The 21,633-nt window shown below is 39.8% G+C and overlaps 1 protein-coding gene across 2 annotated transcripts in view; it reads left to right on the forward strand.

Moving 5' to 3' along the window:
• Positions 1-21,633, forward strand: part of PFKM (phosphofructokinase, muscle) — a 46,521-nt gene that overhangs the window by 2,562 nt on the left and 22,326 nt on the right. For both annotated transcript variants that reach the window (XM_047065412.1, XM_047065411.1), the window contains exon 2: positions 152-274. In XM_047065412.1, the coding sequence (XP_046921368.1) occupies positions 175-274 (100 nt within the window). In that variant the 5' untranslated portion in view covers positions 152-174. The remainder of the gene's footprint in view (positions 1-151; positions 275-21,633) is intronic.

The raw sequence follows: 21,633 nt of genomic DNA on the forward strand, positions 1-21,633 counted from the left end.
TCATCACTTCTCTAATTTTTCACTGAATTATGGAAAAAAGGCCCTGGACAGCTGAGAGTTACAGAGAAAATGAAGGAGAATAAGTAGCACTTCCTTCCCTGAATCCCACCTTGAGGATAACCTCAAGTAACCTAGAGATACTGCTTTTCAGGGGGAGAAGCTTCAACTTCCAGCATGCTCATACAAAAGCCACCACCTGAGATAGACAACATGAAGTATCTACATGCTACGGATGGTCCAGACACTGTGGAAGGCATACCTATTTTGAAAACTGGTGAGGCATGTAGTTAAACAAGGGGGTGGGGAGAGGTGGAAAGGAGTGTTGGAAAATGAAGTTTATGCATACATTATAAATTAGGATACAACTACCAAATTTGAAATATGAATTAAGACGCAAGGGAGAAAGTGTGTGTGTGTGTGTGTGTGTGTGTGTGTGTGGTGGAGGGGACATAGAGAAAGTAGGAGATCATCTGGGAAACTAGAGAGGGACAGTTCTCTCTATGAAGAACACCTTAATTTAGTCAATAGTAATTCAACTGGCTCATAACTGTAAGGCACTAATCTAGTTTATACTATTATTAGCAACCTGGATATGTAAAAATGTGAAACTCAATGGATTATATAAAGGAGTTATTATATTGCAAAGTGATTCCAAATATTGTAAAAAATACTCACCTTAGGAATCCATTTAGTAACAAATTTCTGTTGTATATTTTAAATAGTGTTTAACTCACAATTTATATGAAACATTGGAAACACATCCCTAGGTTTCCTCTCAAATGAAATACATCTATATTGGAGTCAGTTCACTGCAAACATTGCATTCCCACATGTGCCCCCAAATAGACTAGAAATGATAGAGACATTGTACAAATTACACATATAAGACATAACCTTGTCATTTTTCTAATAGTTTACAGTTTGACAGATTATTTAGTCCAGATTATTTAGTCCAACTCCTTATATTTCAGGAAGAAATTCAAGTCTAAAGTGATCTTCCTCAAGAAGTTAAATTCATTGGAATAATCACTCTCAGCACCTGTGAAATATATTGCAGCATTTATCCAATAATCTTTTGAGCAGTTACTATTCAAAGTCATTATTCTAGGCTCAATAGCTGTGAACACAAACTAGCATTTTCCCTTTCCCCCAGGAGCCTCTGATCAAGAAGGGAGTTAAGTGAAGAGCTTGATAGTTTTGAGTAAGTGAGTAAGTGAAGTGCTTGATACCTTTGGTTCGAAATGAGCGAGTGAGTAAGTGAAGTAAGTAAGTGAAGGGCTGGATACCTTTGGTTCAAAATGTTGAATTTCAAAAGAGGATGCCACAGAGATGTAGGGAAGGGAGGTACCAACTGACTGCTTAGGCAGAGCTTCACTGAACTCTAGCAGGGCACCATGTAGGCAGGGCACTATGGTCCAAGAGCCAGTCCTAAGCTTTGAAATGCATAAACTATAGCTTAATTCAGTCTCATAAGTGAACCTAGAGTTAACCATACTCACAAGAAAATGGTTTATACACAAGAATATCAACTTATGATGACTTTGGAGTCATATGTATCTATATATGACAACGATGTGGGGTCTGTGTCCCTTTAATCAGACTTGCTTTGCCCATCCATAAACAGCTGTTAGGAATAAGAAATAAGCCCAGCTGGTGGCCTTGTCCTACAGTTCCTTGAATTTGTATAGATTATTTCTTATTCCTTTATCTTCCCTGCTTTTCTCATTCTCATTTTGCTCTATACCTAATACTCACTTCAGACCCCCTTAGCTCTGATGACTCATTTGGACCTGCTTCTGTGGTTTGAACTCAGCATTATCCCATGGAAAAAAATTCTGATGTTAACTTCTGCCTTTAAGCACTGAGACCCCAGGTAAGAGCTACAGTGAATCCTTCCAGCTTTCCCACTAGAGATGAAGAATCTATATTGGGACCTCTGTTCCTCCTTATCTGCCTCTCTCCCTGCCTGCTTCCCTTTGTTTCCTTCCTTCCTTCTTCCCTTCCTCCTTTTCTTCCTCCTTCTCTACTTCCCTCCTTCTTTTTATTCCTTCCAAGAAAATTGGTCGAGCGCATACTATGTCCGGCACTATAGTTGGCACTGGGAATAAAGCAGCAAACAAAACAAGTACATTGCCTACTTGCATGAAGTTTTAGTCTTGTGGGAGTAAGAAGTAATCACATAATCACACACAGTGGGATTATTCGAATGGTCCTAGTACCATGGAAAACAATAATATCACATAATTAGAATGTAAAAACAGGGTACCTAACCTGGCCTGAGAGGTTGGAAACACCTTTTCTTTTTTTTTTTTTTAATTTTTTTTTTCAATGTTTATTTATTTTTGGGACAGAGAGAGACAGAGCATGAACGGGGGAGGGGCAGAGAGAGAGGGAGACACAGAGTCGGAAACAGGCTCCAGGCTCTGAGCCATCAGCCCAGAGCCCGACGCGGGGCTCGAACTCACGGACCGCGAGATCGTGACCTGGCTGAAGTCGGACGCTCAACCGACTGTGCCACCCAGGCGCCCCTGGAAACACCTTTTCTAAGGAAGTCCTGAAAGATGAGTGTGACTTAGCCAGGAAGAGGGGGTAGAAAAGCTTTTTGGGAAAGAGGACAGTAGAATCTGAGTTGAGAAGGAGTTTGGCTCATTAGAGGAATAGAGAAGACCAGTAGAACTTGGGTGAGGGAAGAGTAGCTGGAGAGTGAACTATAAGGATAGTATAAGAGCCAAATCATGCTATGCCTTCTAGGTCAAATCACTGAAGAGTGACAGGTCTGGCCCCTGGGTTGAAGATGAATTGGAGGGGGCAAGAGTGGTCACCTGATCTGGTGGGATGGGAAATGTCACTGCCTTGCTCCATTCCTCACGTAGGGCATGAGTGAGGAAATCATGCCATCAAATAGCATGGTTGGCAGAGGTGAGCCCAGAGCTACTGATGCCAAAACACCCCCAAAACCTGGCCTGGCGTCCCTCAGCTGCTGCTGCTGCTGCCAGCCTGAAGAATGCATAGGGACTCCTTCTAGGATGGTCAGCTTCTTGCCCCAAGTGAAGCTATATGTGGACATGCTGAGCTCTAATCCTGAAGAAAAATGGAACACATTTTGTTTCTAATCTCACACTTGGCAGGGAAGCAGCTGCAGTTACTATTTTCTCCAAATCCCTGCACATTAGAATAGACAGCTCTGCCTGTACTATGATGAGGCAGGCTGTGTGTGTGTGTGTGTGTGTGTGTGTGTTTCTGGCCTTTAGAGTGTCAGTTCCTAACATAGGGAAGCCATTGGTTCCCACACTGGAGCACAGCAAAGGAGTGAGTCACCTAGGCCCTAACCTTTGCAAAGAATGGTGGTTAGAATTCCCAGGGAACCGAGAGTGTAAGACCTTCATCTCCAGCAGAATGGCTCATGGGCAGCAGGTAGCTTTGTGGGCCAGACTCTGGTCCAGCGGATCCAGCTGCCCACTAGACCTAGAGCCTCTCCTCTGCATATACCACTCCTGTTCACCGGCCTTAGTAACCTGTGACTGCTGAGATGACTACATATCGGGCTGCAAATGAGGGAGCATACCAGACACCCATCTGCCCCTGTGTTACCACTTCTCCTTGGAAGGGTAAGACCTTACTACCAGATTCCTCACTTCAGTTAGGCTGTCTGTCACCAGCATTGCCGAAGTTCCCCCCACCATTCTGTTCTTTTAACAGTGAGACCATCAAACCCGCTCACGCCCTGGTTTATGCAGACCAGGATGCAAAGTTTCTCCAACACTGTGAATGCAACTGATACGTAAAGACGTCACCATAGCCAAAGTTTCTTCCAAGCAGGTTATACTGTTTTCTGCATCAGACACAAGATTCTCCATATACAGATGCCATGTTATAAGTGACCCAAGAACCTGTACCCTTGTTGAAGGAAAATCAGTGGCGGTTCTGCCTCTATAAAGATCATCTTAGTCTCAACTAGTTGCCATTCAACATCGATCTCCTGGTCCCAACCTTCTAGGACTAGCTGCAGAGAACTTAAGTTTTCATGAAGCTGAAACTCTCAGGACTCTTCAAATGTAAACTGAATTGGGAAGATCATTGAGTAAGAAAATAGCCTTACAAATTCTCTTCTTTCAGTCAAATATGCAAGGATACCATTAGACCTGTGGAACACTTTTTTCCCCCCATCTTTTATTGATTAATAGAGAAAATCTCATGCATCCTCTTAGGCCACCCTACGCTGGGTGGTCCCCTATCAAACTGCCTCTCAAGTCAACCCAGATAAATAGATTTAAGAACTAAATATATATTCCTTGGAATATAGTGCTTACTAAAACATCTAACCCTTTCACATGCTTGATGAGGTATTAGTAGATCTGAAGTGGAAGACTCCCAGGATTGTCTTATGTAATTATTATTTGTCTTCTCTGTTCTGATACCCACCCACCCCCCAAAGCTTACCTCTTTAAGGAAAGAAAAAGTTTATCTGGTCTAAGCTTGAGGCTACATATCTTAGCTGAAGAGTTCATTTTCCTCTGCCTTAATCAAGGCTTGAAGTTAGTGCCTTCAGCCTATAGTAGGGGTCATCTGGACACCTGTGACTTCTTTCCTGAGCTAGCTTTCCCAAGAATTTGATAGTAATTGGTGAAAATGACTTCATAGGACCTATTCAAGCCTTTTTGGCATGCAAGTTCATTTTTCAAGTGATGGTGTTCTCAGACCTCCACAACTTGGAACAATTGTTCTCAAACTTTATTGTGCATCAGAATACCTGGAGGGTTTGTTACACCACATTGCTGAGACCCCACCCCTAGAGTTTTTGATTCAGTAGGTTCCAGGTCAGACCCAAGAATTTGCATTTCTGACAAATATCCAGATGATGCTGAATCTGCTAGACTGGCATTGTCTTAAACCAGTGCCCTACATCAGAAACATTAGTATCAGTGGCTGGTGGCGGCTGCTCTGTCTCCAGGAGTCATCCTCTCCCAGCCAGAGCCAAAGATGACTCTCCAGTGCAGACAGTGGTTTACTGTCTATGCCAGGGTCTCTCCTTAAGGAGTTTTCCATTCTGGTGGAAGGAAACAGATAATTACTAGATGAGATCTAGGAGTTTTGTAGGAGTGAGAGGACCAGATAGATGTTCCAACTCAGAGAGAGGCTCATACCCAATTGCTGCATGTATTTCACAACATCAACCCACCACATCATTGTAGCCCATTTACAATTCTGAGTCAAGTCCAAATCTTAGTGATCCTCTGGTATGACACTCCTACCTTATTCCTGTTTTAGAACCTTTGCATTTGCCCTTCTCCCTATCTGAAAGCTGTTCCTCCAAAGGTAGCAAGGTTTTCTTTCTTGTATGTTCAAACCTCTTCCTAGAATGTCATCTCAGCAAGGTTTTTCCAGTCCACCCTATTTAAGATAGCACCTCTGTCACTCTGCTTCTTCTTTTTTTTAAGTTTACTTATTTAAGAGGGAGCAGGTGTACAGCAGGGAATTGGCAGAGAGGGAGACAGAGAGAGAGAGAATCCCAAGCAGGCTCCACATTGCCAGCACAGAGCCCAACACAGGGCTCAAACTCACAAACCACGAGATCATGACCTGAGCCAAAACCAACTGACAGAGCCACCCAGGTGCCCCTGTCACTCTGCTTCTTTGCTCTGCTTTATTTTTCTTCAAAGCACTTATCACTACTTGATTTATTTGTTTATTATCTGTTTTCCTCACTAGAATGTAAGCTCCATGAGGACAGATCTTTTTTTTTTTTTCCATCCTGGATCCCCTTGAGTCTAGAACAGTGCCTACCATGTAATAGGTGCTCAGTATTTGCTGACTGAATGTGTGAAACCTAGAGTAATGCTATTTCCTATTCTTCTGGGTTAGAGTCATACCTGGAAAACTGCCATACCTACTTCTCATCCCCAAATGTCCTGGTACACCATTACTAGCATCCTTAACATCATCTTCATCATCTCATCACAGTGGTCTAAATGTAGATCTGTACCCATTCCAGAGTCATGACACCATCCTTGTGGTAATGAATGGCTCATTAGTATGGCATACATCATTCTCTTTATTGCCCCCCCCAATCTGTGCCAGCGTTAGGTAATCATTGTCAAAGAGATGTTCTGTCTTCATGATCTACTCAACTTTCTGGTAATAATGTCTAGCTTTATACTGGTTTGGAGGGTACTGTCCAAAGCTTTCTATATCTTCATTTACCTACCCACTACTTAGCAGAGCTAATGGTCAGGGCATATGAACCGCATACTTTAGAATACTTCAGCTGGTTTACTGAAGTGCCCTACTAGCTCAGGATGCTAGTAATGGTGTACCAGGACATTTGGGGATGAGAAGTAGGTATGGCAGTTGTCCAGGTATGACTCTAACCCAGAAGAATAGGAAATAGCATTACTCTAGGTTTCACGCATTCAGTCAGCAAATACTGAGCACCTATTACATGGTAGGCACTGTTCTAGACTCAAGGGGATCCAGGATGGAAAAAAAAAAAAGATCTGTCCTCATGGAGCTTACATTCTAGTGAGGAAAACAGATAATAAACAAATAAATCAAGTAGTGATAAGTGCTTTGAAGAAAAATAAAGCAGAGCAAAGCACCTATCTAGGTGTTGCAGAATTGTCTTTAAACATCTTTGGACACTTCTCTCCTCCAGAATGCCTTCTTTTATAATAACTATAATTTTTGCACCTACTCTCTGCCTAGACTTCATGCCAACATCTCAGTAGCTAACTGGTATCTGGAGAGTTCTGTGAAGTCCAAGAGGACCTTCTAAATACCTTCCTGTTCTCTGAAAATTAATATAAAGAATATGCCTTTCATTGTTACCAAGGCATGACATATGAGGTGAGATATCATTTGGCATTTCTATGTGCATATTAGCTTTTCCTGACATGCTGAAAACAGGAAGACCACCACCAGATAGTACAGGAAAGAAGAAATAGTGGATTTTAACCACATGGGCTTCTCAGTCCAGCTGGCCTTCTTTTGGGTTCAGTCCTTTTTTTCCCCCCTCATTGTCTGCCAAGTCCTCTAAATTCTGAATTTTAGCTACCAACCGCAACAACTGAATAAAGCTGATTATAGTTGGACAAAGTTCTAGATTTCCACCAGCCCCCTAGTTACCTAAATCATTAGAACAGGCATAGGCCCCCTTGAGAAGCCTATCAGAGGGCCCCAGTGCAAACCGAGGACATTTCAGCTTTCTCCTTTAGAGGAAGTGTCCAGGGTATCCTTTTTCAGCCCCATTAAACCACACCAGCAATGAAAGTAATCTTGGAATGAGTTCAAATTCAGCTGCTGGCTTAGTTTGTTTGCCTGGAGAATTTGTTGGTCTCATCTCTTTTTTGTCTATCCAACTTGCTGCTTTGCTCTTGTAATTCCTGGTCCTAAACTCTAATAGGCTGTGCAATTTACTCCTGACACTTTTCTTAGGCACCCTAGTTTGTATGGCAATGTTTAGACCTCTTCCTCAACCCCCTCTTCCTTAGCCACCATACTGTGTTTACCTGTAGGCTTCATGTACCTGTTCTGAGGGATGCTTCTCAGCCTCCCCCATTAGAGGGATGAGGGTTGGACATATGTCATATTTCCTACAACTGCCCAGATCTCAAAATTCTCTCCCATTATCAATCTACCATAAAATTATGTATCCAAATTTTGATATGTAAGATAAATCAACCATAGCCAGCTAAAATACCCTTTACAAGTTGTTCACATTCCTTAGAAACTATATTTGAAATTTAAAAGTTGGTTGATAAACAGAAAAGTAGGTAAAAGTGAAACATATGGTCTTGGAATTTAGGATTAAAATTAAAGAAAATCTATTTTTATTTATTTTATTTTATTTTTTATTTTTTTCAATACATGAAATTTATTGTCCAATTGGTTTCCATACAACACCCAGTGCTCATCCCAAAAGGTGCCCTCCTCAATACCCATCACCCCCCCCCACACACCCCCCATCAACCCTCAGTTTGTTCTCAGTTTTTAAGAGTCTCTTATGCTTTGGCTCTCTCCCACTCTAACCTCTTTTTTTTCTTCCCCTCCCCCATGGGTTTCTGTTAAGTTTCTCAGGATCCACATAAGAGTGAAACCATATGGTATCTGTCTTTCTCTGTATGGCTTATTTCACTTAGCATCACACTCTCCAGTTCCATCCACGTTGCTACAAAGGGCCATATTTCATTCTTTCTCATTGCCATGTAGTATTCCATTGTGTATATAAACCACAATTTCTTTATCCATTCATCAGCTGATGGACATTTAGGCTTTTTCCACAATTTGGCTATTGTTGAGAGTGCTGCTATGAACATTGGGGTACAAGTGCCCCTATGCATCAGTACTCCTGTATCCCTTGGGTAAATTCCTAGCAGTGCTACTGCTGGGTCATAGGGTAGGTCTATTTTTAATTTTTTGAGGAACCTCCACACTGTTTTCCAGAGCAGCTGCACCAGTTTGCATTCCCACCAAGAGTGCAAGAGGGTTCCCGTTTCTCCACATCCTCTCCAGCATCTATAGTCTCCTGATAAGAAAATCTATTTTTAAAGAGCTAATCACTGTTTCATTATCTCATCCATCTCTCTAATGCTGGAAATTTGTATCCCTTAGTGTTTTACTCAAGAACAGTACAAATAAACAGTGCCAAATTCTTACTATCCAGGTTCTATTTTCTCTTAATTCATTTACCCTCAACTAATATATTCATGTCATAAGAATTTGATACATTATAATTATTAGTTGGGTTATTTATTTCTTTAATTATATCCCAGGTCCAGTGAAATGTAAACTTCCTGTGAACCTTTGATAGTCCCTCCAGATTTAAACTCGTAAGAGTTTATTATAACTCATTACCTGGCACAGTGGCTAGCATATAATGAGTCCTCAATAAATGTTTGTTGAATGTATGAATTAATAATGAATAGGGATCTCTCAAGATTCTTATTAGGAAGACATTTATATAGGGGCACCTGGATGGCTCTTGATTCTGGCTCTGAGCTGACAGTGTGGAGCCTGCTTGGGATTCTCTCTTGCCCTCTCTCTATGCCCCTCCTCTGCTTGCACACACTCTGAATTAATTAATTAATTAATTAATTAAAGTCATTTTAAAAAGTGGAAGACATTTATAGCTATTTCTCAATATGATGTATTTTTTCCATCAGCTGTCTCTATTTTGTGTTGGTTTTTACTAGCATAATTCTCAGAAAATAACATCTTCAAGTTTGGAGATTGCACTAAGATGACCATAAGCAAGGCCTAAGTACTTCTGAGAAAATGCTTCTGTTCTGGCACTCCCACCCCCAACTGACCTGAAAGTTCCCTACGTGCCTTTTGAGATAGTATTTCCTTGATTTGTGCTTACATAGTTTTCCAGAAACTCCTGGGCATGATTGATCCCTGGACAGAAAAAGGAGTCTAAAGGATCAAGTGTCTTGGGATAAGACTATAAGTAACAGTGACATTTCCTTGCTTTCACCTAGTTAAGGTAGACTAATTAATACAGTAATTCATTAAGAACACTTTCAATGAAGTCTTAAGAGTTGGTTTTGGGTAGGGGCACTTGGCTGGCTCAGTTGGTAGAACATGTGACTCTTGATCTTGGGGTTGTAAGTTTGAGCCCCACATTGGATATAGAAATTACTTAAAAATAAAGTTTTTATTATTATTATTTTTTTAATGTTTATTTTTGACAGAGAGAAAGACAGAGCATGAGAGGGGGAGGGGCAGAGAGAGAGGGAGACACAGAATCTGAAGCAGGCTCCAGGCTCTGAGCTGTCAGCACAGAGCCCGAAGCGGGACTCAAACTCACAGACCACGAGATCATGACCTGAGCTGAAGTCGGACGCTGAACCGACAGAACCACCCAGGCACCCCTAATAATAAAATATTTTTTTAAAAAAAGAGTTGAGAGGTGCCTAGGTGGCTCAGTCAGTTGAGCGTCTGACTTTGGCTCAGGTCATCATCTCATGGTTCATGAGCTTGAGCCCTGCATTAGATTCTGTCCTGACAGCTCAGAGCCTGGAGCCTGCTTCGGATTATGTGTCTCCTTCTCTCTCTGGCTCTCTCCTGCTTATTTTCTGTCTCTCTGTCTCTCCCCCCAAAACAAATAAACAGTTAAAAAACAAGCAAACAAATAAATAAAGAGTTGGTATTTGGTAGAAGGAGGCAGGAATGGATTTCTTCTCAAATTTCAATCTTTATGTTAAAGTTAGAAACTCCAGAATGTAGGGGGAACTTTTCCAGATTTTCCTTTCCCAAAACTTTGACATCTTTATTGAGATATAGTCCACATATCGTAAAATTCACCTACTTAAAGTATATAATTTGGGCTTTGGAATTCCAACTTCTCATTCCTCATGTAAGTAGCTTGGAAGTCATCACCACATCAATAAGTAATAAGTAAAAGTAAAAAGACTGAAATATTAACAGTTCTTCTTGGATTCATAAGAAACTGCTAGCCCCAAAGTTGGAGAGACAGATAGGCAAGTAGAGTTAATCACAGGTTCCTAGAGCAGAGACCCATGAGCGGATGTCTTCTCGGAACCAGTGATGAGGTAACAAGTTGTTGGAGGCTCAGTGTAGAATTCCGAGAGTTAAAAACTACAGGGGGACCGAGTCAAAGGGAGTCCCCATAATACTGTGAGATTTACTTTCAGGAGCTCAATTAGATTCTCACAGCAATATCAGAAAAATCCCCTGGAACTTCCAACAGGGTGAGGAGAAAAGGAAACGTTTGAAATACATGAGAGCATTCTTTTCCTTTAACAAGCCCCGCCTTCAGAGGAAACTAGTTAACCAGGGCCTAACTGACCTGAGGAGGAGAAATACCCAACTCTAGCCCATTCTAGCCATCCTGTCCCACCTAAAGGGAGAAAAACCTGAGAAATGCTTGTGAAGTTCACAGTCTAGAGGCATAAGCTGAAATGTAATCATAAGACTATAGAATGCTTCCTTTCCTCACCACATCTTACCACCACATGACTAAAGGCCTATTTACAGCACTTCTTTTTACCCATTACATCATGTCTGGCTATCAAGAAAAAATTACAGGCATATAAAAAGGCAAAAAACACAATTTGAAAAGACAGAGCAAACTTCAAAACCAAACATGGCAGGGATGTTGGCATTAGCAGACTAGGAATTTTAAAAACCTATGACTAATGTACTAAGGACTGTAATGAATAAAATAGCATGCGAAACAGAGAAGCAATGTAAGCAGACAGATGGAAATCCTAAGAAAAAGCACCCCCTCCCAAATGCCAGAAATTAAAAAAAAACAAAACACACTATAACAGAAATGAAGAATGCCTTTTGTATTAGTAAACTGAACATGGCTGAGGAGAGTCTCTGAACTAGAGGATATATCAATACAATTCTCAAAAACCAAAAAGAGAGAGAGAGAGAGAGAATGAAGACTGAAGAACATATAACAGAATACCCAATGACTGTGGTACAACTACAACAGATGTAACATACACATAATCAGAATACCAGAGGGAGAAAAGAAAGAGAGAAAGGAACAGAAGAAATATTTGAATCAACAATGATTGATAATTTCTCCAAATTAATGTCAGACATCAAACCACAGATCCAGGAAGCTCAGTAATATGCTAAATAAATAAATAAATAAACAAATAAATAAATAAATAAAATCAAGCTCCTACACCTAGGTATATTATTTTCAAATTACAGAAAATCAAAGATAAAGAAAAAGTACCAGAAGCCAAAGGAAAAAAACACCTTACCTATAGAAAAGCAAAGATAAGAATTACATCTGACCTCTTCTCAGAAACTATGCAACCAGGAAGAGAGTGAAGTGAAACATTTGAAATGTAGAGAGAATAAATCAGAACCAGAATTCTGTACCCTGCAAAACTATTGTTTAAAAGTGAAGAAATAGACTTTCTCAGACTAATTGAGGGAGTTTGTTGCTAATTTGGGGGTTAAGGGCACAGTTGAAAATCTATGTATAACTTTTTATTGCCCCAAAACTTAACTACTAATAGCCTACTGTTGACTGGAAGTCTTACTAATAACATAAATGGTCAATTAACATTTTGTATGTTATATATATTATATTCTCACAATAAAGTGAGCTAGGGAAAAGATAGTGTTATTAAGAAAATCATAAGAAAAAAAGCGAATCATAAGGAATAAAAAATCCATTTACGGTACTGTAAAAAAATCTGCATGTAAGTGGACCTGCACAATTTAAACCAGTGTTGCTCAAAGGTCAACTGTATATGCTTATGTATGTTTATATATAACTGAAATGAATGACAGCAATGGTACAAGGGATAGGAGAAAGGAATTAGGATTATTTTGTTATTTTAGGTATTCACACCACTCGTGAAGTGGTATAGTGCTATTTGAAAGTGGACTTAGATTAGTTGTACATAAATATTGCAAACTCTAGGGCAGCCACTGAAAAAGTAAAAAAGCATTACTGATATGCTAAGAAAGGAGAATGGAATGATATAGACTGCTCAGTTAAAACCACAAAAGGCAGGGGCGCCTGGGTGGCGCAGTCGGTTGGGCGTCCGACTTCAGCCAGGTTACGATCTCGCGGTCCGTGAGTTCGAGCCCCGCGTCAGGCTCTGGGCTGATGGCTCAGAGCCTGGAGCCTGTTTCCGATTCTGTGTCTCCCTCTCTCTCTGCCCCTCCCCCGTTCATGCTCTGTCTCTCTGTGTCCCAAAAAAATAAATAAACGTTGAAAAAAAAATTAAAAAAAAAAACCACAAAAGGCAGAAAAAGAGTAGAAGACAAAAATAGGAACAAAGAACAAGGGCAATAAATAGAAAACAGCAATGAATGTGGTAGATATTGACCCAACTATGTCAATAATCACTTTGAGTGTCAATGGTCTAAATGCATCAATTAATGTATTGTCAGAGTTAATCGAAAACATGCCCCAACTATGTGTTAACTATAAGAAAACCACCATAAATATAAAGATACATATAAAGGTAGAGGTAGAAAAATATATCATGCTAACACTAGTTTTAAAAAGGAGCAATAGCTCTATTAATTTCAGACACAGCAGACTTCAAAGTAAAAAAAGTTATCAAGGGGCGCCTGGGTGGCGCAGTCGGTTAAGCGTCCGACTTCAGCCAGGTCACGATCTCGCGGTCCGTGAGTTCGAGCCCCGCGTCAGGCTCTGGGCTGATGGCTCGGAGCCTGGAGCCTGTTTCCGATTCTGTGTCTCCCTCTCTCTCTGCCCCTCCCCGTTCATGCTCTGTCTCTCTCTGTCCCAAAAATAAATAAAAACGTTGAAAAAAAAATTTGAAAAAAGTTATCAAATATAAAGAAGGGCATTGCATAATGATAAAGGGGTCAATTCTCCAATAAGATATAACTTCTTAATGTATATGCACCTAACAACACAGCATTAAACTACCTGAGGCAAAAGCTGATAGAAGTGAAAGGAGAAATAGATCTACTATCAGAATTGGAGACTTCAACGCTCTTCTTTCTGAAAGGGACAGATTCAGCAGACAGGGAATAGGTAAAGACATAGCTGAACTTAACAACACCATCTATCAAATGGATATAAATGACATCAACAGTTCATCCAACAGCAGCAGAATACACATTTTTCTCAAGCTCACATGGAACATTCACCAAGATAGACTACATTCTGGGCCATAAAACATACCTTAACTGAAAGAACAGAAATTCTACAATGTTTGTTTTCAGGCCATAATGGAATCAAACTAGAAACCAATAATAGAAAACTGGAAATCCTGAATACGTGGGGACTAAACAACACATAAATAACACATAGATTAAAGAAGAAATCTCAAGAAAAATTTAAAAATATTTTGAACAAAATGAAAATTAAAACACAACTTACCAAAATTCGTTGGATGTAGTGGGAGCAGTGCTTAAAGGGAAATTTATAGTATTGAGTGCATATATAAGAAAAAAAGGTCTAAAAGCAATTACTGAAGTTTCCAACTTGGGAAACTATAAGAGAAGACCAAATTAAATCCAAAGTAAGCAGAAAAAAAGAGATAATAAGAATTAGAGCAGAAATCAATAAAATTGAAAATAAAAAATCAATGAAACCATAAGCTGGTTCTTTGAAAATATCAATAAAATCAGTAAGACTTAAACAGGCTACCTAAGGGGAAAAAAGAGAGGACACAAATTACTACTATCAGAAATTAAAGAGGGACATCACTACAGATTCCAGGGAAATTAAAAGGACAACAAAAGAATATTATGAACAACTCTGTGCCCACAAATTTGATAGCCTAAATGAAATGGACCAATTTCTTGAAAGATACAATGTGCCAAATCTCACACAAGAAGAAACAGATGACCCAAATAGGCATAAATCTGTTAAAGAAATTGAACTAATAAATAACTTTTCAAAAAAGCACCAGGCCCAGATAGATTCCTGGTGCATTCTATAAAACATTTAAGGAAGAAATTTTGCCAGTTTTCTATAATCTCTTTCAGAAGATAGAAGCAGAGGGAATACATTTAACTTATTCGACGAGGTCAGCATTACCATAATACCCAAACCAGACAAAGATATTAAAAGAAAAGAAGACTACAGATCAACATCTCTCATGAACATAGATGTAAAAATCCTCAATAAAATATTATCAAATTGAATTCAATAAAGTATAAAAAGAATTATATACCATGATCAAGAGCCATTTGATCTGGTTCAACATTTGAAAATCAATTAATTAGCAAATTGAATCCAAAAAAGTATAAGAAGAATTATATACCATGATCAAGAGTAATTTATCACAGGTATTCAAGGCTGGTTCAACACTTCAAAATTAATTAATATAATTCATCACATAAACAGATCAAAATAGAAAAATCACGTGATCATATCAATAAATACAGAAATAGCATATGACAAAATCCAACACCCATTCATAATAAAAATTTTCAGTAAACTAGGATTATAGGAGAACTGTCTCAACTTGATAACAAATATCAGTGGAAACTTACAGTTAACATCATACTTAATATTGAGAAACTTGAAGCTTTCCCACTAAGATAAGGTACAAGGCAAAGATGTTTCCTCTCATTACTCCTTTTCAACGTTGTACTAGAAGTCTTAGCTAATGCAACAAGTCAAGAAAAGCTAATAAAAAGTGTACTGATTGAGAAGGAAGACATAAAACGGTCTTTGTTCACGGGTGATATGATTGTTTGCACAGGAAATTTCAAAGAATTAACAAAAACTCCTGGAACTAATCAGTGATTATAGGAAGGTTATAGGATGTAGGTTAATATGCAAAAGTCAATTGTTTTCCTGTATACTAACAATGAAAAAATGGAATTTGAAGTTAAAAACACACTACCATTTACGTTAGCACTCCCAAAATGAAATACTTAGGGATAAAGCTAACAAAATATATACATTATCTTTATGAGGAAAATTTTAGAAACTCTGGTGAATGAAATAAAAGAAGAACTGAATAGAGAAATATTCCATGTTCACAGATAGGAAAACTCAATATTGTCTAGATGTCAGTTCTTCCCAACTTAATATATAGATTAAATGCAATCCCAATCAAAATTCCAGCAAGTAATTTTATGGGTATCAACATATTGGTTCTGAACTTTATATGAAGAGACAAAAGACCCAGAATAGCCAACATGATATTGAATGAGAAGAACAAAGTTGGAGGACAGACCCTACCCACCTTCAAGATTTACTGTGAAGCTAATCAAGACATTGTGATATTGGTCAAAGTATTAACAACTAGATCAGGGGAAGAGAATAGAGGGCCCAAAAATAGACCCTCATGAATATAATCAATTGATCTTTCACATAGGAGTCAAGGCAGTACAATTGAGCAAAGATAGTCTCTTCAACAAAAGATGATGGAACAAGTGGACATCCATGTGCAAAAAAGTGAATCTAGACACAGACTTTATGCCCTTTACAAAAACTAATTACAAATGGATCATAGACTTAAATATAAAATGAAAAAATATACAACTACTGGAAGATAACATAGGACAAAACCTAGGTGACCTTGGGTATGGTGATGACTTTTTAGATACAATACCAAAGACATTACTCATGAAGGAAATTCAGTTGACCCTTGACCAATACAGGTTTGAAATGTGTGAATCCACTTACTTATACACAGGTTTGTTTTTTTTTACAGTACAGTACTATAAATGTATTTTCCTTATAACTTCCTTAATAATCTTTTCTCTAGCCCACTTTATTATAAGAATACAGTATAATAGTATAATATACAAAATATGTATTAATCAACTATTTACATTATTGGTAAGGCTTCCAGTCAACAGTAGGCTATTAGTACAGTTGACTCTTGAACAACACAGGGCTTAAGGGCACCAACCCCTTATGCAGTTGAAAATCTGCGTGTAACTTTTGACTCCCCCAAAAGTTAACTACTAACAGTAGTAACTATTAACTATGCACAAGTAGACCCATGCAGTTCAAACCCATGTTGTTCAAGGGTGAACTGCAATTAAGTTTTTTGTGATTCAAAATTTATACACAGATTTTTTTTTTAATTTTTTTTTCAACGTTTATTTATTTTTGGGACAGAGAGAGACAGAGCATGAACGGGGGAGGGGCAGAGAGAGAGGGAGTCACAGAGTGGGAAACAGGCTCCAGGCTCTGAGCCATCAGCCCAGAGCCCGACGCGGGGCTCGAACTCACGGACCGCGAGATCGTGACCTGGCTGAAGTCGGACGCTTAACCGACTGCGCCACCCAGGCGCCCCAATACACAGATTTTTGATTGCATAGGGGTCACATGACTCAAGGGCCAACTACAATTGATAAGCTCAACTTCATTAAAATGAAAGCGTACAATTCAATGGTATATACTATGTTCATAGAGTTTTGCAGTCACTTTAAGTTTAGGACATTTCCATCACATGCAAAAGACATCTTGTGTTCATCAGCAGTCACTCCTCATTTCCCCATAGTGCTAGGCAACTGCTAATCTGCTTTCTGTTTCTATAAATTTGCCTATTTCATATGAATGGTATCATATAGTATGAGGTCTTTTGTGTTAGCTTCTTTTACTCAGCGTAATGTTTTTATGGTTGCAGGGTATCCGTACTTCATTGTTTTTATTGGCAAGTAATATTCTATTATATGGATATGCCACATTTTATTTATTCATTCATCACTGGAGACATTTGGCCTGTTTCCACTTTTTGCCTATTATGAATAATGCTGCCATGACCACTGGTGTACACATTTGTGTGTGTGTGCATGTGTGTGTGTGCATGTGTGTGTGTGCGTGTGTGTGTGTGTATGCATATGTGCTCATTTTCCTTGGGTATATACCTAGGAGTGTAATTGCTGGGTCATATGGTAACTCTGTTTAATATGAGGAACTGGCAAGCTGTTTTCCATAGTGACGACATCACTTTACACTTGTACCTGCAAGACACAAGAGTTCCACTTTCTCCACATCCTCTCCAATACTTGTTATTTTCCTTTTTTTAAAATAGTCATCCTAATAGATGTGAAGTGGAATTTCATTGTGGTTTTGATTTGCATTTCCCTAGTGATTAGCGATGTTGAACATCTTTTCATATGTTTATTGGTTATTTGTATATTTTATTTAGAGAAATGTCTAAACCCTTGCCCATTTTTTTGTTTTTTAATATTACAATTTTGTTAGATATTTCACTGAACAGAATATGTTTTTTAAATTGGTAGACTTTGTTTGTTACAGAAGTTTTAGTCTTACAGAAAGTTGAGGGGCGCCTGGGTGGCGCAGTCGGTTAAGCGTCCGACTTCAGCCAGGTCACGATCTCGCGGTCCGTGAGTTCGAGCCCCGCGTCAGGCTCTGGGCTGATGGCTCGGAGCCTGGAGCCTGTTTCCGATTCTGTGTCTCCCTCTCTCTCTGCCCCTCCCCCGTTCATGCTCTGTCTCTCTCTGTCCCCAAAATAAATAAACGTTGAAAAAAAAATTTAAAAAAAAAAAAGAAAGTTGAGCAGTTTGCACAGTTTCCTCTCCTGTGGTCAGTTTCCATTTACTATTACTACTTAGTGAGGAACATTTGTTACAGTTGATGAGCCAATATTGATACATTATTATTGATTAGAGTCCATAGTTTATGTTAAAGTTCACTCTTGGTGTTGTGAAGTTCTATGAGTTTTGACAAATATGCCATGTCATGTATCCAGCATTATAGCATCATACAGAATAAGTTTACTGGCCTAAAACCCCCCTGTGCTCTACATATTTATCATTCCCTCTCTACTCTAAGCCCTTGAAAACCATTGATCTTTTTACTATCTCTATAGTTTTACCTTTGCCAGAATGTTACTTAGTTGGAAACATATAGTATGTAACCTTTTCAGACAGGTTTCTTTGACTAAGCAATATGTATTTAAGTTTCCTCTATATCTTTTCTTGGCTTCATAGGTCATTTCTTTTTCTTGCTGAATACTATTCCATTGAATTGATGCATCACAGTTTATCCATTCACCTTTTGAGGGACATTTTGGTTACTTCCAGTTTTGGGCAACTATGAATAAGCTCTTATGAACATTTGTGTGCAGGTTTTTGTGTGGATGTAGTTTTCAACTCATTTGGGTAAATACTTAGAGAAATGTGATTGCTGGGTCATACAGTAAGGCTCTATTTAGCTTTGTAAGGAACTGCCAAATTGTCTTTTAAAGGGACTGTACCATTTTGCATTCCCACCAACAAAAAATAAGAGTTCCTGGTGCTCCACATTCTTGTCAGCTTTTGGTACTATCAGGTTTATTAATTTTTTTGATGTTAGCCAGTCTAACAATATGTAGTAGTACCTCTCTGTTTTAATTTGCAGTTCCCGAATGACATACGATGCTGGGCATCATTTTATATGATTATTTGCCATCTGTGTATCTTTACCGGTGAGGTATCTGTTCAGACCTTTTGCCCATTTCTGAATTGGGTTATTATCTTTTAAAAAATTCTTTATTTATTTTGAGAGAGAGAAAGAGAGTGTGCATGCAGGAGGGGCAGAGAGAGAGAAAGAGAGAGAGAGAGAGGGAATTCCAAGCAAGCTCCTCACCATCAGTGAGGGGGGGGCTCAGACTCATGAACTGTGAGATCATGACCTGAGCCAAAATCAAGAGTCAGATGCTCAACCCGACTAAGCCATCCAGGTGCCCCAAGGTTATTATCTTTTTTATTATTGAGTGGCAAGAGTTATTTATATATTCTGGATACCTACCCATCTGTTATCACATATATGATTTGCAGATATTTTCTTCCATTCTTTAGGCTGTCTTTGGATGGTAACATTTGCATCACAAAAGTTACTTTTGTGTATTCCAGTGGTTTTATCTTTATTCTTATTGTTTGCAGCCAGAATATGCAGGGGCAGAAAAAAAGTAAGCAAGAGGGAGGGCATAGGAAGTCAGGAGAGGAGAGATGCCTGTGGAGAGGCATTGCAACAAAGACCTGGGTGAAGTGGAAAGAGTAAAGAGGATCTGAGGAAAGGATGCACCCTTAGCTCTGGGAGTTCTTGGCCCATGTTGCCTCCAGGGACACTGTTTGCTTTGTAGCCCTGTATTTTCTCAGAGAAAGGTACATAAATATAAAAGGAGTTTTTGGCGTCCCTCTACAGAAAATACCGGTGTTCAATGTTCCTCCAGGGCAGGGACTCTATTTCATTTATCTTTTCATCCTCAGCACCTAATACAAAACCTGGCGCAAAGACTTTCCAAGAATGCTTGTTCAAAGAGTGACAGAGGTGTGAGATAATGCATAAGGCCAGAGGGGGAGGTTTATTATTAGTTGTTGAGGATGTTTGAATGCAAGGAGTCTCAGTCTGGCTAGGAAACAGTTGTCTCGGCAGACAACATGAGAGGCAACTAAATAATTTCTGATTCCCACTATGTACAGGAGCTGATGGCTCCCGAGACAGAGATGGGGACCCGAGAACCTTCTGGGGACTGAGGAGAAGCTGATGCCATATCTGAGCTGTCCTTGGGAGGAGGAGGGAGGGGTGGAGAAACAGGAGCAGGAGGAGGCGGAGCCTCCGGGCCAGCATCAGCTAGTGGAGGTTGGGAAGCCTCTCCTCTTTCCCCTCCCTTGTTGCCTCCACCTGGCTCCTCCCCGCGTTCTCCAAGCTCCCCTCCCCCTTCCCCAAGGACAGTCTGCAAGGAAGCCGTGGCGGAGGAGAGCTAAGACTAAAAGGCAAGAGGGGCCCTTGAGTAAAGACCGCGGGGGAAAGCCGAGAGCGAGGTGGGGATGACCGTGCTGGGAGGAGGCGCTGGGGAGAACTGGAAGGAGCGGACGGGAAAAGAAGAGGTGGTATGGCATCAGAAGCTGGAGCGAAGAGGGGGGATGGGTAGGGGAGCCGTGAAGAATCCTAGCCCTTCGGTTCATTTCCCTCCGCTAGCACGCACAGCCCCCGCCCCTGGGAATCAGGGATGGGTGGGTGGTGCTCGGACCTCGTTACCCCTGGCTGCCTCACTCCTATCCTGGCACTCAGCCAGTTCAAATCAGTGCACCTATGATGTTGCCTCCCTGTATTTATCCCTCCCGCCTGCTTATCTTCACACATGTGATTTTATATTTAGGTTTTATGTCTGTGTGTTTCTATGTGTGTGTCACTGTGGATCTATAAAGGTTGCTTATATATGAATCTGCGTGCATTTCTGTGTCCTGTGCCTCTTATAACTGGTTTAGAGATACAGGAGAAGGTTCTTTTTTGCAGGTCAGCACTCCTAACCTTCCCCCTCGTTAATGGTGAATTCTCTCCCTCACTGAAAACTCCATGGGTGGCAGATCCCTGTGTGAGTTTGTCAGTGATGAGCTCCCAGAGTGAATGAGAAGAAAAAACTCAAGGAAAATGGGATCAGCATACTCATGTTTTGTTCTTTCGTTTCCAAATGTTTGCCTTCTTATTTGCACCAGCTACTTAGTCTTTTTTTTTTTTCTTGAGAACAGCAGAAATTTGGACATGAACACTCCAGTTAATAGGAGAGTGTCTGTATCCATATGTGTTTATTACATTCCTTTCACTGTCACTATATGCTTTCTTAAGTCCTATTTGTATCTCTATGCGTTAGAAATAGAATATGGAGCTCTCTGTATCCAAGCATACTAAATAAAAGCTTTCATAGGTCTATGTGCGTTTTGTATTGTTCGTCAGTTCACTAATGCCTTCAACAAGGATTTATTGAACTGTTATGTGCATGGACTTCACCAGGCTTTGGTTAAGCTGTGGGAAAGTTTTAAAAAAATGAACGTGATCCCTCCCTGGAGGATTGTTCAGTCTAGTTAGGGAAAGTGGCTCGTAGCAGTCATCTATCCAGGGGTCTGCAAACTTTCTGTAAAAAGCCAGATAGTAAATATTTTAGTCTTTGCAGGCTATCTGGTCTCTGTCACAATAATCTACTCTGTTGTAGCACAAAAGCAGCCATAGGATAATGTGTGAAAGAATGAGAATGGTATGGACACTGAAATTTGAATTTCATGTAATTTTCACATGTCCTGAAATGGTTTTTTAAACCATTTAAAAATGTAAAAATCTGGGGCACCTGGGTGGCTTAGTCAGTTGAGCATCTGACTCTTGATTTTGGCTCAGGTCATGATCCCAGGGTTGTAGGATCAAGCCCTGCATCAGACTCCTTGCTGAATGTGGAGCCTGTATGAGATATT

The sequence above is a fragment of the Lynx rufus genome, unplaced genomic scaffold (genome assembly GCF_022079265.1).
Source record: "Lynx rufus isolate CCGP_SWC_20201006 ecotype Redwood Valley unplaced genomic scaffold, mLynRuf1.p SCAF_7, whole genome shotgun sequence".
Lineage (NCBI taxonomy): Eukaryota > Metazoa > Chordata > Mammalia > Carnivora > Felidae > Lynx > Lynx rufus.